General features: G+C 43.8%; 1 protein-coding gene across 2 annotated transcripts; it reads left to right on the forward strand.

Moving 5' to 3' along the window:
- Nucleotides 1-5,268: 5,268 nt before the first annotated feature.
- Nucleotides 5,269-14,623, forward strand: si:ch211-203k16.3 (angiopoietin-related protein 7). 2 transcript variants are annotated; one of them, XM_054747951.2, is made up of 9 exons: nt 5,269-5,384; nt 5,534-5,772; nt 6,471-6,686; nt 8,557-8,676; nt 8,767-8,881; nt 8,958-9,098; nt 12,087-12,303; nt 12,382-12,577; nt 12,644-14,623. In XM_054747951.2, the coding sequence occupies exons 2-9, from the start codon at nt 5,617-5,619 to the stop codon at nt 12,788-12,790; spliced, it is 1,308 nt and encodes a 435-aa protein (XP_054603926.2). In that variant the 5' UTR covers nt 5,269-5,384; nt 5,534-5,616; the 3' UTR covers nt 12,791-14,623. The 2 variants fall into 2 exon arrangements, with proteins under 2 accessions (XP_054603926.2, XP_015802778.3); XM_015947292.3 differs by having other exon boundaries at nt 8,961-9,098.
- Nucleotides 14,624-15,327: the final 704 nt, after the last annotated feature.

The following is a 15,327-nucleotide window of genomic DNA, read 5'->3' on the forward strand; positions in this document are numbered from 1 at the left end:
AAGAAGGAGGCCTACAGGGCGTGGCTGGTCTGTGGGTCTCCGGAGGCAGCAGACAGGTACCGGATAGCCAAGCGGGGTGCAGCAGTGGCAGTTGCCGAGGCAAAATCTCGGGCGTGGGAGGAGTTTGGTGAGGCCATGGAGAAAGACTATCGATCGGCTCCAAAGAGGTTCTGGCAAACTGTCCGGCGCCTCAGGAGAGGAAGGCAGCAACTCGCTCACACTGTTTACAGTGGGGATGGGGAGCTGCTGACGTCAACTGAGGCTATAGTCGGACGGTGGAAGGAATACTTTGAGGAGCTCCTCAATCCCACCAATGCGCATTCCGAGGAGGAACCAGAGCTGGGAGGCCTGGGGATGGACTGTCCAATCTCGGGGGCAGAAGTTGCTGAGGTAGTCAAACAACTACACAGCGGCGGAGCCCCGGGGGCGGATGAGGTTCGTCCTGGGTATCTCAAGGCTATGGATGTTGTAGGGCTGTCATGGTTGACACGTCTCTACAACATTGCGTGGTCATCGGGGGCAGTTCCTAGGGAGTGGCAGACCGGGGTGGTGGTCCCCATCTTTAAGAAGGGTGACCTGAGGGTGTGTTCCAACTATAGGGGGATCACACTCCTCAGCCTCCCTGGAAAGGTCTACGCCAAGGTACTGGAGAGGAGGGTCCGATCGATAGTTGAATCTCAGATAGAGGAGGAGCAATGTGGTTTTCGTCCTGGCCGTGGAACTGTGGACCAGCTCTATACCCTTGCAAGGGTGATGGAGGGGGCATGGGAGTTTGCCCAACCAATCCACATGTGCTTTGTGGATTTGGAGAAGGCTTATGACCGTGTCCCCAGGGGCATCCTGTGGGGGACGCTCCAGGAGTATGGGGTGGGTGGCTTTCTGTTAAGGGCCATTCAGTCCCTTTACCAGAGGAGCGTGAGTTTGGTCCGCATAGCCGGTAGTAAGTCGGACCTGTTCCCAGTGAGGGTTGGACTCCGCCAGGGCTGCCCTTTGTCACCGGTTCTGTTCATCACTTTTATGGACAGAATTTCTAGACGCAGCCGTGGTGTGGAGTGTGTCGAGTTTGGTGGCAGGAGAATCTCGTCTCTGCTTTTTGCGGATGATGTGGTCCTCCTAGCTTCATCCAGCTCTGACCTTCAGCTCTTGCTGGGTAGGTTCGCGGCCGAATGTGAAGCGGCTGGGATGAGGATCAGCACCTCCAAATCTGAGACCATGGTTCTCGACCGGAAAAGGGTGGCTTGCCACCTCCGGGTCGGGGGAGAGGTCCTACCTCAAGTGGAGGAGTTTAAGTATCTCGGGGTCTTGTTCACGAGATCGGATCGAAAGGAGCCAGTTGAGGTGGTTTGGGCATCTGGTCAGGATGCCTCCTAGACGCCTCCCCGGGGAGGTGTTTCGGGCATGTCCTGCCGGCAGAAGGCCCCCGGGTCGACCCAGGACACGTTGGAGAGGTTACATCTCCAATCTGGTCCGGGAACGCCTTGGGGTCCTGCCGGAGGAGCTGGTGGACAAGGCCAGGGAGAGGACGGCCTGGAGCTCCCTAATTGGGATGCTGCCCCCGCGACCCGGACCCGGATAAGCGGAGGAAGACGAAGACGAAGACGAAGCACTTCCTCTTTATTTAATAGCCTGTGGTTTTTATGCTTTATCAAGTCAAAACGACTGCCATAGTTAATTTTAAAGTAACACTAAATAAGTTTCCCGCTTCTCCCCCGTCTGGTTGAAAGTGGAATTACTGTCGTAAAGAACCCTGCCACAGCCTGCTGTAGCTAGTGCTAAACACAAGCTAATGCTAACATGAGCCAGCTGATTCTAAATAAGCCATGAAGTAAAAAGATCCTCAGTGTTCAAAAATAATATTAACATTCACAAGTCCAGTAGCAACATCCAGTTCACCATCAGTCCGTGATTTTGTAGCCTCCTTTAGCTCCCTCAAACGGGTGTTGGCCTCACCGATGTTAACTCTGGTTTTAGCTCTTTCCTTCACCTCAATAAACATTACTTTCCTACTTTTACTTCCAGGCACCTCCATGATGCCAACAGAAAAAGCAAAATTCTTCTTTTCATACTTTTAATTCGTAGTCGCTGAACAACGAGCTAACTGCTAGCCTTTATATTAGCTACAGCCACAGTAAACAGCTCTAAAGCAGGTAGATACCTCCCACTGGTGTTTCTACCAGAACCACAAAACTGTGCTAGTTTCTGGCTCAATAATCACTGAAACCATCTTCAAAGCAATAGCTAAAAGGGTTAAAACCTCTTTAATATTGTGTAGCGTGATGAATTGTCCTTTTCTGACCTAAAAGGCTCCGTTTTGCTCTGCTCAAAGCAAAACTAGAAGTTTCTGACACAAACCTAATCTGCATGAAATATTACTCAAGGTCTCATGCTCTGCTTCTAAACTGTGTCTTCCTTTCCAGCTCAAGAGAAGAATGAAGACAAAGGACTCTTTCTTTTAATAAATCAGAAGAACTCTATTTTTAATAAAGCTAATCAAACAAAGTGTTAGTCTATAATAAAATGTGAACCAATCTGTAAAATGACAATGTTTATGATCAATAGTACTGTAATAAGTAATATAACTTTAAATATTTCCACTAGAGATTCTCATCCACGTAATGTTAAGAATCACATGACACATTTCCTTTTTCTGATCCAATCAGAAACTTCCAGATCTGACGGAGGCGTGGTTTTGGCGGTGCTTGGTAAATCTGTCCTTTTTTGATTCGATCGTAAATAAAAACATCCAAATTGTAAAACTATGCCCATGTCAGCTTAAACTTCAGTTCAAAGCTTTCTAGAGAAGTTGTCGGAGTGGCCAATCCGTAACTTTCCTCTTCAGCCGAAAGAACCAACGACAAGCTGGATTAAATCTGTTGCATGTTCCACCTGCTGCAACGGTTCCTTTCAGAATAAAAGCTGAACCATCACGACCCCCCTTTTGGGTCTCGCTAGAACTGTCGTGACCCGGAAGTATCTCAAGACTGGTCTGGTCGGCAACCGCTGCTTTTCCTACCGGCTTCGGTTCCAGAGAAGGTCAAGCTGGACCTCGACATTCCTGATCTAACGGGGACTTCCGCAAAGGGTACGAAGACCGGCAGAATGGCGTCTCAATGTGTCTTATAAATCTCCAAACCAAAAGCTGAGCACGAAACATCATCTTCACTCCCATCAGAAACAATCGTTTCTCCGGATCTGCTGGTTCTGAACATAGTCACACATACAACATTCTCAGTCTTACTTCACCTTAGTGACACCATACACCCAGTGTTAAAGTTAGTCTAGTTTAATTTGTTTAGTAATAAATCTTTAAACTTTTAAAACTTGACTCTCTTTCTGTTGTCTCTGAGTGAATATGAAGTGTTGATCAATCCCTGCAATAAAAAGATCCAATCTTCTGATTAAATTTACTTAAAGATCCATTAAGGTGATATTTCAGACTTCGTGATATTTCACATTTTATGGTTTCTAATTAAACGTAGGAACGTCTTCTCTACAATTGCTTCAAACAATGACAAAGTTTTTTGCATTGTTGCCTTGCAACAAGAAGGCGCCGGGTTTGATTCCTCTCTTGGGTCTTTATGTGTGGCGTTTTATGCACCTGTCATTAACTATAAATTCACTCTAGGTGAGAGCATGAATGTGATGAACTGGTGACCCGCCCAGGTGTGGTATGAGTTCACTCACTGCCTGATGTTTACAATTTTCTTTTTTCTCCAAAACTTTTCAGTTCAGTTCAATTCAATTAAAGTTTATTTATATAGCGCCAAATCACGACAAGAGTTGTCTCAAGGCACTTCACATAATAAACATTCCAACTCAGGTCAGTTCATTAAGCCAATCAGAAATAATGTTTCCTATAAGGAACCCAGCAAATTGCTGTAAAGTCACTGACTAGTGTCAGTGACTTTACAGCAATCCTCATACTAAGCAAGCATAAAGCGACAGTGGAGAGGAAAACTCCCTTTAACAGGAAGAAACCTCCAGAGAATCCTGGCTCAGTATAAGCAGCCATCCTCCACGACTCACTGGGGATGGAGAAGACAGAGCAGGCGCACACACACACACACACACACACACACACACACACACACACACACACACACACACACACACACACACACACACACACACACACACACACACACACACACACACACACGCACGCACACACACACACACACAAAGTAATGTGTCTATAGTTATATTGTGATTTCTTAGTAAATATGTAACCATGCAGGTTATTTGTTGCAGGCTTGCAGCTCAGCACATCGCTCAGCACCAAGGCTGCAGGTCAGTAGGCTGTCGCACAGCGCCACCATGTGGCCGTGCATGCACATTTAAGTCACAGGCTTTGCATGCATCAGAACAAAATTTCTTCTTGAATGTACTCTCTGTTATAACAGAACACTCCTGGATTATAAAAAAGGTGATTTAAGAATAATTCTGTGACTTCAACAGTGCAGAGTTGAATGTTTGGTGCTGGTGATGTCACTTCAAAGATTTAACTCAGAAAATAATACTGTCTGTGCATAGTTTCTAACTTTTGTCTTGTTTGAGGTCTGATGATGGTGCACGAGTTTCAAAATGCATATTTTTTCTCCATTCGGTGTTACATCTGAATGCATCTGAACATAACAAAATAGTAATATTTGTTTTTTTTTTTAATATTATCACTATCGTTTAAAAATCTGTCTGATTCTACTCTTGTTCTCTGCAACAAAATGAAAATTTAAAGCAATAATCTGACTAAATTATCACAGTTTTCTGTCAAATTGAGTCCACTTAGCTTCTTCCAAGCTGCAGCCTCTCGATTCAGCTTTTGATCAAGTTTAGCATCAGCCGGAGAACATAAAAATGTGGAGAGCAGTTTAGTAATCGGATCAGCATCGTGCATACTCCTGATCACATTAGGCTTTATTAGCTTAAAGCAGGATTACAGTGCTTGTAGGTTATGTTTCTTAACTGTGCGTGCTGAAGAAGCTGTTTCTGCTGAGTCATGCTACGTGCCTCAGCAGAAACAGCCTTTTTTCCTGAGTCAGCTGATTTATCCTACTGTAATGGAAAAAACTTATTCTGGTCAATTGAAACAATAAAGAGCAAATGAAGAAATACTGTTTAGTTTTTATAATCTGATCAGCACTAAAAGTTCTTTGACTAAATCAGTAAAACAGATTGTGGTTTTAAATTTGTGAGCAATATTTCTCTTAATACTTGATTGCATTCCTCTTACGTCTTACCCACTGCCTTTACTCGGTTGAGGTGAATCCTCTTAAAGGTGGATTACTGGACTAAGATGGCCACGTCCAGAGGGAAAGAGGAAGATGTAGAATGAAAACATGGAGAGAACGCCTCTGCTCGGTGGCAGAAGATGGTGTGCAGCTGTGGTGAGTTCAGAACAAAAACTGTTCCATTGATGCAGGAATTGTTTATTTTTGTGAAACAGGGCATTGAATTCATTGGAAACTTACAAACTCTGCAGAATTTTTTCCAATTAAATATATTATAATTTCATTTTTTCCTCATTTGGTTTCAGGGGACCAGGAGCAGAGCCTCACATCATGAAGCAGAGCGCCTCTCGTCTCCTGGACCGTCTCACTGACTAGCACTGGAGCAAGAATGCTTTTCCTCCCATTTTCCATCCCTTTGAGCTCGAGAGTGTGTTCTGCTCTCTGTTTCCTGAGCTCGCTGCTCTTTGAGGTCAGAGCAGACAACCTGAACTCTTCTGCTGCACGTGCAGGTGGAGGGTCTCAGTGTGGAGAGTACACAAACCAGGTACACCTCCAACACCAACAAAATTAGCATTATGGACGTGTTACTGTCGTAATTGCCAAAAGTTGTCAAATCAAATGAACAGAAGAAATAAGGGTGAATTGTGGAGCCTATCAATGCAAAGAGACTGAAACACAAACCTTAAAATAATCAGTTTCACAAGTTTGACTAAATGGCTGTTCTTATTTTAGCATTTGTTTCTGTGTTAATCCTGCAACGTTTAGTAATGTTGAAAGATGCTTCATCCAGTCATGTGCTTTTTTTTTTTTACTTGGCAAAACATTAAATAAATAAATAAATATCTGGTTATTTAAATATTTTTCAGGTCTTAGAAAGAGGTCAAGGGTCTGTTTTTAAAATTTGAGAATGTTTTTCCCAAAATTCAAAATCTTTAGAAACACAACAATCCAAAAAGGCACATAAGCTCCACTTTACTAAGACCAACAGGGACTGGGCTGGCACTCCGAAGTTGCAAGTGCTGTATTCTTGCCACAGAGGGCAGTGAGGTCTGAGTGACATTTCATTAAAGGACTATTTTAGCACATGCTGTCTCTAGAAAAGTATTTAAAAACATGAAAAAAAAATTGCTCAACTTTGAATCCTTGAAATAAATAACTGAAAGCTTGTATTTTACAGTTTGTTCAAAGAATTCCTGTTTCCTGACAAAACACCAAACACGTCTTTGACCTTTCCTTTCCCAGCTGATGGAGGATGGGATGTGCTATTTGGTGGCCTCTCTGCCTCAGCAGGATGAACGCAGATGTCCAGATTTGTTTCGCTGCACAGACGAGGTCTCCTACTGGCTGGGTGAGAACGAGCAGAGGAAGCGGCAGATTGTGGGTCTGAAGGAGACCATCTCTGAGCTGCAGGAGGAACTCCGAAACCACTGGCATCGCATCAAAGTCCTGGAGCTGCAGGTGACGGAGCAGATGTGAGTCAGCTGTCAGTAGCACTTTAAACAGCTGACTGCAGGCTCAGGTCATGGCAATGCAACAGCTTTTGTTACAAATTCCTTATTGTTTATATTCATGTATTCACATCATGGTTTTTATTCTCTCAAATTAAAACGTTTTAGATGAATGAGATTTTTCACTATACTAAAAGCTTGGTTTGAGGGGAACATTTACCATACTAAGTATGAAATCACTTGTTTGAAGTGATTTTCAGCCTAACATGGTGTTAAAGCTGGCTTCCATCCGTGCATGTCCTTGACCTGGGCTCTAACAGGATTAGACTCGTCCACGTGTCGCCTCGTGCGTCTCAGGTGATGAGCTTTCAGCTGCATCGGTGAGAGTATGCAGAGGGGTGGGAGAACTGGACCAGCTCTAGTAATGAAAAATGGAAGTGAAAACAATTTTTTTTTTTTTACTGAGCTTGGGTTCAGGGTTTGACCCCTGGTAAATTCCCCCTAGTGTGTGTGTGTGTGCGTGTGTATGTGCAAGTGTGTGTGTGCTTGTATGTGTGTGTGTGCATGTGTGTTTGCGTGCGTGCGTGTGAGTGTGTGTGTGTGTGTGTGTGTGTGTGTGCTTGCATCCATATGTGTACAAGTGCGTGCATGTACATGTGTGGTGTGTGTGTGTGTGTGCTTGCATCCATATGTGTACAAGGGTGTGCATGTACATGTGTGTGTGTGTGTGTGTGTGTATGTGCAAGTGTGTGTGTGCTTGTATGTGTGTGTGTGCATGTGTGTTTGCGTGCGTGCATGCACATGTGCATGTGTGTGTGTGTGTGTGTGTGTGTGTGTGTGTGTGTGTGTGTGTGAGAACCTATGGTATGAGTTGTTTCTGCCAGTTGAATCTCTTGGAACCTGCTCCAATTCTGCAGCTGTATCCTAGCAGTTTCTTCTGAAATGGGTACGTAAATAAACATGTTTTTCTTTTTCTTTTTTTGTGTGTGTGCTTGCATCCATATGTGTGTATGTGTACAAGTGCGTGCATGTACGTGTGTGTGTGTGTGTGCGTGTGCGTGCATGTACATGTGTGTGCGCGTGCGTGTGTACATGTGGATGTGTGCATGTGTGTGCATGCATGTGCATGTGTGTGTAAGTGTGCAAGTGTGTATGCACACACCCAAGAGTGTGCGTGTGTGTACGTGCATTAGAGTGTGTGCAAGTGTTTGAGTGCATGCGTGAGTGTGTGTGTGAAAATGTATTGTTGTACTCGTGATAGACTGGTTACCTACCCAGGTGTACCTCACCTCTCACCAGCTCCCCGAGACCTTTAACAGGACCCAGCATGGAAGGATTCATTAACAGTATAAATGCCATTTTTACAACAGTTGTCATGATCTTGTTTTCCATAAAAACACATGAAATTAGTTTTATTTAATATTCAGACTAAAGTTGGAGGAAAAAAAACTCATGTTTTCTTTTAGAATCTTAATTTTTCCCTTTGAAGAATCCTGCCTGTTCTGTTATTTAGCTTATAAGGAACACAAGAACGTCCCAGTCAGTACTTTTTGTTTTTTACGGTAATCTTTTGCATATCCACACATTTTTGTTTTAATCTAAAACTTTTCAAATCTTTATAATAACATTGGTTTTATGCATGTTACTCCTAAAAGTGTGTTTATTTTGGGGCGGTATCATCAGACTCAAATGGCAATAAAAATAATCTGTTTGGATCGTTTAAAAAGCCTGACTTTAATAATTGAATATATAAATTTAAAAAATATAACATCAAAGTGTTTGTTAGGTGTGACCAATCATCATCATAAGATTAGAAAAAGTCTCAGTTTTAATCATAGCTGACCCACTTGTTGGTTATTTGCATCCAAACACACCACCAGAGTGAAGAGAAGACAGACCTGAACGTCTCTTTGGAGCAGCGGTTCCATGAGCTGGAGGTTCGTTACACTGAAAGCACCTCCCTGCTGCAGCTACAGGGATCCCTGATCCTGGACCTGCAGGTACACCTCCTCTCTTATTCTGATTAATGTAAATTAAACCTTCTTTTCCCTTTGGATGGAAGAAAACTCCAATTTCTGTTCAATATCCAGAACCAGCTCCATAATCTGACCCTTTCAGTGGACAAAGTCAACAGAAACCCCGGCTGTTCCATCAACGTCGTCCGTCCCAATCCTCTCCTCAACACCCAGGAAGCCCGACACCCAGGTGCACGCTCATGCACTGATCATTCATCAGTTGGCACCAAATACTCCTGATTCTCATACCCCACACACCCTCCCAGCAGAGATCCAGCATGTGGGCAACTGTCCCATTGACTGCGCCTCCATCCACTACAGCGGGGTGAGGAGATCAGGCCTCTACACCGTGGTGCCATTGGTGGTCGGCATGCCTGTGGAGGTTTACTGTGACATGGACACAGATGGTGAGACAAAGCCTGCAAAGTAGCAAAATATAAAAGCAGGATACCACATCAAACTGTTGAAAGTTCCATATAAAACCACAAAGCGCATAACACACACACACACACACACACACACACACACACACACACACACACACACACACACACACACACACACACACACACACACACACACACACACACACACACAAAAGGCTGTTTTAGAAACCTAAAACCCCGTAAGAAAAGGAAGACAGGAAAACAATCTCAAAACAATGAAGAATTTTCCTTTTCCAAATGAGCAGTTTTACAGATAAAGCCAATTGACAAACTTACAGATAAATTAGATGATAATCACATTCAAATTAACATACAGGCCTTCCATGTTTGCCTTTAAGAGCTTCTGAAGTCCATCATTTCCATTTTAGCCTTTATTCACAATTTATTTTGTCCTTAGTTGGTTTTCCAGCTGGAGTTTTCAGTCTCCAGCAGTGTGAGTGTCTCTATTACTTATCTGCTCCAAGCATTCCACCTCATCACGCAATACTCAGCTGCACCAGTAGGCGGCAGTAACACAACATAGGAATTTAAGTAGATATTCTGTTTTAAGGGGATACTGTGCAACTTTTTCATATTTTAAATTATTTTCTTGAGCCAGCATGTACTAAAATGACCCTTAACGTGGGTATGAAATGTCACTCAGACCCTCACCGCCCCCTGTGGCCAGAATATCATACTTGCAAGGCCAACCTGCTGGTGTGGAGAGCTGTGGAGCGGAGTGGAGTTGACATGGTGGAGCTGGAGTCGGCTTCCAGCACGTTTCCTGCATGTTTTATCATGAGCACAGCTGATTTGTTTGATTTATTGATGGATCGCTCCTCTAGAAACCAATGAAGGCTGAGGAGACATTTCAGCTGTTAGATTGTGTTAAAAAGATGAACGCACACAAGCCTGAAATTAACACACTCAGGCGGAGCCTGAAAAAAGAAATTGCCTAGGGTTTGTCAGTGTGTGTGTGTGTGTGTGTGTGTGTGTGTGTGTGTGTGTGTGTGTGTGTGTGTGTGTGTGTGTGTGTGTGTGTGTGTGTGTGTGTGTGTGCTCTGTCTTCTTGATCCCCAGTCAGTCGTGGAGGATGGCTGCTTATACTGAGCCAGGATTCTCTGGAGGATTCTTCCTGTTAAAATGGAGTTTTCCTCTCCACTGTCGCTTTATGCTTGCTTGGTATGAGGATTGCTGTATAGTCACTGACACTAGTCAGTGACTTGATGCAATTTGCTGGGTTCTTTATATAGGAAACATTATTTCTGATTGGCTTAATGAACTGACCTGAATTGGAATGTTTATTATGTGAAGTGCCTTGAGACGACTCTTGTCGTGATTTGGTGCTTTATACATGAACTTGAATTGAATTGAATTGAATTGAATAAATAATAACTTAGTTGGGGTACTCAAAGAAAAATACAAAAACTATTTAAAGTTTTCCAGGGCAGAGCAACGTCATCAGGATTTTCAGAGCATATTTTCAATGTTTTACCAGCTTTAAGAATTAGTGAGGATGAAAACATGTTCACATACATTATCCATTACTTTGTTCTTTTTATACACAGCTTAGTAAAATAATTGTTTTTTACTGACATGTTTCAGCTAATGACTCTAGGCATCATGAGAGTTCGCCGGTGTGGGTGGCGTCGCTCCCGTTTATCATCGGGAAGCAGAGGATGATGTTGCCCTCCACCGCTCGTGTCACCCTTGCCGATGATACTGTCCCACGCGTGATCCAGTGTAGACTCTAGTGATGAGAATTCCGGCTCTTTTTAGAGAGCCGGTTCTTTTGGCTCAGCTCACCAAAAAGAACCGACTCTTTCGGCTCCCAAGTGGCTCCTCAGATTTTCTGTTATGTAGAGTACATTTATAACCAAAATAATGCAAAACTATACAGTATGTAAAATGATTTACTAATGTAAAAAAAATTCTATACATCAAATATTTATCATTTCTATGGATTTAATAACTGAACACTTTCAGAAATCTCCACTTTCCGACTGCTGGCGTTCATTTTCTCACCGTCTTCGTCACACTCTCCTCTCCTCTCTCTCTTGCCTTTTTCCTCCTCATTCCCTCTCGTCTCCCTCCGCCCGCATGTGCTCTGCTGTGTGTCTGAGTCTGATCCTCCTTCTTCCCCACCCCTACTGCTCTGTGTGTGGACAGTCTGGACACGCAGTTGCACATGCTGACCAATTGCCTGTGGTTTCACCAAAGCAAAGGGGGAGGGGGAGGGGACGGCTCCCAATGACGAGCTGGCTCCCGTCGTTCACTTCAAAGAGCCGGCTCTTAGAGCCGGTTCGTTCGCGACCGACACATCACTGGTAGACTCCAGTGTCTCTGTTAATGGTTGTGTCCACGTCTCCTTCTTTCTATCGCTTCTTTGATCCATCTTTTGTATTTTAGTTTAGAGTTTATGATCCGTGATCCGTCCCAGTCCATTCTATGATTTTCTCTTGTGCTAAAGAGTGTTCAAATACAGCTTAACCTCCTTTTAGAAACCACAGAACAAGAAGCTGTGTTTACATCACTTTGCATTTGTGAATATAACTTGGTCAAAAGCAAAAGCAGGTTCATCACAAAAAGCAGATTCATGTTTCCTTTCATATTTAGTGCATTATTTAAATGAAGCTGGAAGGAAGGCAGTTGTTGTGGTAATGAAAATAGAATAGGTGCACTACCACTACTATTACTACTACTGCTACTACTGCTACTACTACTAAAATTTACCCAACTACTCCATTTCTGGGTAATCTCTTGGAAAATAGCTACTAATACGGGAAGAGGGTGGGAAGGAGATGTGAAATACGAGTTTCCCGGCAGCCAAAACTGGCAACTTGACCAGGGTGAAGCACGGCCATTGCAGAAGAGCAAGAAGTGGGTTTTAATCAGCACTTCTTACCAAGCAAAAAGGAGAATTTAGCTAAGTTTTACATTCAGGACTTCATTTGGTTTCCGCATCCTCAGGTGGTGGCTGGACTGTGATCCAACGGCGGATCGACGGCTCAGTGAGCTTTGACCGAAACTGGAGGGATTACAGAGACGGATTTGGCGATCTGCACTCAGAGTTCTGGTTGGGCAACAACCACATCCATGACCTTAGCACCCAGGGAGACTACAGCCTCCGCATCGACCTGGAGGACTGGAGCGTCCAGCACAAGCACGCTGTTTACCAGAGCTTCAGGTCAGTGCCTTGCAGTCACGTGTGACCCCTGCATGACGTTCTGTGCTATGATTTCTCCTTGGATGTCTACGTGTGCAGTGTGGAGGATGAGGATCATCAGTACCGTCTCCACGTGTCTGGCTTCAGCGGGACAGCGCAGGACTCCTTCAGCTGGTATCATGACAAGCAGGGCTTCAGCACGCCGGACAGTGGCAACATCTGTGCTGAGATCTCACATGGGGGCTGGTGGTACAACCAGTGCTTCTACGCCAATCTCAATGGAGTCTACTACCGGGTAAGAACCAGAACACCTCAACTTGACTTTTTAAAAGACAAAACTGTTGATGTCTTTATTCTGCAGGGAGGTCCTTACACCCCTAAAGGAAGAGGGCCACTGGGTCCAGATGGGATCGTCTGGTACTCCTGGAAAGACTCAGATTATTACTCTCTACGGAAAGTCAGTATGATGATCCGACCGCGTAGCTTCCACTCACATATGTCGCCCTGAATTATTGTAACCATGACAAGAGAGTGGAGACAGGAAGTAGCGTCCCTCATATGAGTGAGGGTGAGATTCTGAGACGAGAGCATGCTAGTGGTGCATCTAATGGGACTCCCTCTGTGTGGGAACAGAAATGGACTTTGGAAACAAACTTTATGCTGTAGTGTCCATTTCTTTCAGTCATGGAAAATGAATTTATTTTTATACAGCTTTTTACAGCTTGTTAGTTTGATGCTCTTACAGTAATAAGTACACAGGGATAGGTGTTTATCTGTTGAAGCTAATGCTTACTAAGTAAAAGGCACTTAAGTACAAATTACTATAACTAAGACAAATCAGTCATATGTATTTAGCAATTTGCTCTCTCTTTACCACCGCTCAAGTATATACAAGCAAATTTCCAAGTACTATGTACTGGTTTGGCTTAGTTACTTGTATTTGAGTGCATTTTACTTCTAAAAATTAATAGCTCCAACACTTACCTACCAACCTATTACTCAAGGCCGGATTAACCATATGGGCAACTGGGCAACTGCCCAGGGGTCCACGAACACTAAAGGGCCCAGGCCCAGGGCAGCAAGGGCACGAGCAAAATACTGTAACTTTAATCTCCTGCTTTATATTAAACTAGTGTGACCATGCGTCGTGTTTTCCCCGGACATGTCCACTTTTCACTCTCTGTCTGGGCGTCCGGGGGGTTCTTGTATTGATGAAAATGTCCTGGTTTTCATCCAGGAGCAGGGATCGTATTATGGGGAGCGGGATATCCTACACATCCAGGGGAGCCGGAAAAACGTTTTCTACCTATATTACATCCTTCATGGACTCTTTTGAGCAGAGAGCGGCAGAGCGCTGATCGTTGTTGCGCAGCGCTCTAGGCTGCTGCGTCCATCACACGGTCCATTCTCAAAGTGGCGCAACCAAAAAACTAATTAACACACGATCGTTCATGTCCGCACATGTTCTCTTCTTTCTGTCTTATTTGTGCCTGAAGCGCTCTGCCACTGCGGAGCTCATCGCCTGTGCTGTGGTGATTTCACCTCACTGACGCAGCATCGAAACGCGCTCTCCGCTTTGCGGTCAGGAGTTCCCTTTGATCTGCTCAAAAGTAACTGATGAGGTGAAAAGGTAAGAATCCAGGCAGCAGCTTTTCTGGAGAGTTTAGAGGAGATGCAGGAAGATGAGAGACAGACAGGACAGGAAATAGTTAAATAAAAACAAGAAAACAAAACAAAGTGTTGAAAAGTAAAATGTAGGTAGATTTATCTCGACACGTTTTTACCTATATAAAACAATAAGTTACACACATGTCATATTTATACATCTGATACAATTCAGATCACCTTTAAAACTCACTTACACACCCAGGGCCGTTTCAAGACATTTTGGGGGCCAAGGCAAAACAGAACACCCCACCCCCTGCATATTACAGTAAAATATTCTGTATGTGACCATATTATGGTGATCCTTGGGTCGTGATGATGGGGCCCTTTAATATTGTTGCGCAGGGTCCAACAAAGTGTTAATCTGGCCCTGTGCAATGAGTTTTCATGCTTTTGTCAAGTAAGGTTAACTAATCAGGTTTTACGGTGCACAAGTGTTCTTTTTTGTGGTCAGGGTGATGTGATTTTACGAAAGCCTCGACACAAAATCAATAAAAACAATTTTAAGGCCGTCTGATTTTCTAAATCTGTTCCTTTTTATTTTTTCTTGTAATGCTCAATGCCACAAGAGGCTACAAAGAGAAACAAGAAATGATGCTCATAATTCCTCTCACAAAATGTTTTTTAAAGGAGTTTGGTCAAACAAACAAAAAAATAAATTCCTTCTCATCTTTCAGGGCTTGGATTCTCCAGTATGATTATATACATATGTGAATATACTCAGTATTTTTGTATATGATGCACCAAGGGGCAAAGAAGATGTCATCCAACAGAGAAACGTGCTTTCACTATCAAGATGCTAAAGTTTGGAGCAAATCATGGACACAGAAAGTCTACTGTGTTCTGTCAGTGTTCGGTTTGAGGAATTATGTCCGTAAAACAAGCCGTTTCAAAAAGTCCCTTTTTGTGACATCACAAACAGGAAGATTAGCACAATATCACCTTGCATGTGCAAAGAGAGAGCTGCTGCTGGAGCTCCTCGCATATATCAGAGATTCTCAGCTTATAGCAGCCCGAGCAGGGTAGAGGTGGGCGTGGCCAACTCCAGCTTACTTTCTTACCCCAAAATTCCACTACCTCCGCTCCGGTCTGCCCCCGCCCTCCGCAGCCGCTCGCTTCCGAACTCAATTTTTACTGCTACCCGCTTTACAACGGCTCCGCTCCGGTGCGGAGACCTGAGGTGGGCAAACAAGCATGCGCGGGATTTTCGAGATCTTGCGATACAGTCCGAGCAATAAACGCGGAAGTTAGATCCAAACACCCGTTGTGTGGGAGAAGCATCGAAATGAACTGTTTGATCGGCCTATCATTTGTGTTGAGAGATCAGTAGTGTTTGGATCAACAAAGTGTGAATACTTTGATAGTGGAAACTGTATTTAT

This window comes from Nothobranchius furzeri, chromosome 2 (assembly GCF_043380555.1).
Source record: "Nothobranchius furzeri strain GRZ-AD chromosome 2, NfurGRZ-RIMD1, whole genome shotgun sequence".
Lineage (NCBI taxonomy): Eukaryota > Metazoa > Chordata > Actinopteri > Cyprinodontiformes > Nothobranchiidae > Nothobranchius > Nothobranchius furzeri.

Excerpts from the sequence above, each read along its gene's own strand:
- si:ch211-203k16.3 (XM_054747951.2), top strand. The coding sequence starts at position 5,617 with ATGCTTTTCCTCCCATTTTCCATCCCTTTGAGCTCGAGAGTGTGTTCT. Across the intron at positions 8,882-8,957 it reads CCAGGAAGCCCGACACCCAG|CAGAGATCCAGCATGTGGGC; the intron begins GTGCACGCTCAT and ends ACACCCTCCCAG. Across the intron at positions 9,099-12,086 it reads CTGTGACATGGACACAGATG|GTGGTGGCTGGACTGTGATC; the intron begins GTGAGACAAAGC and ends CCGCATCCTCAG.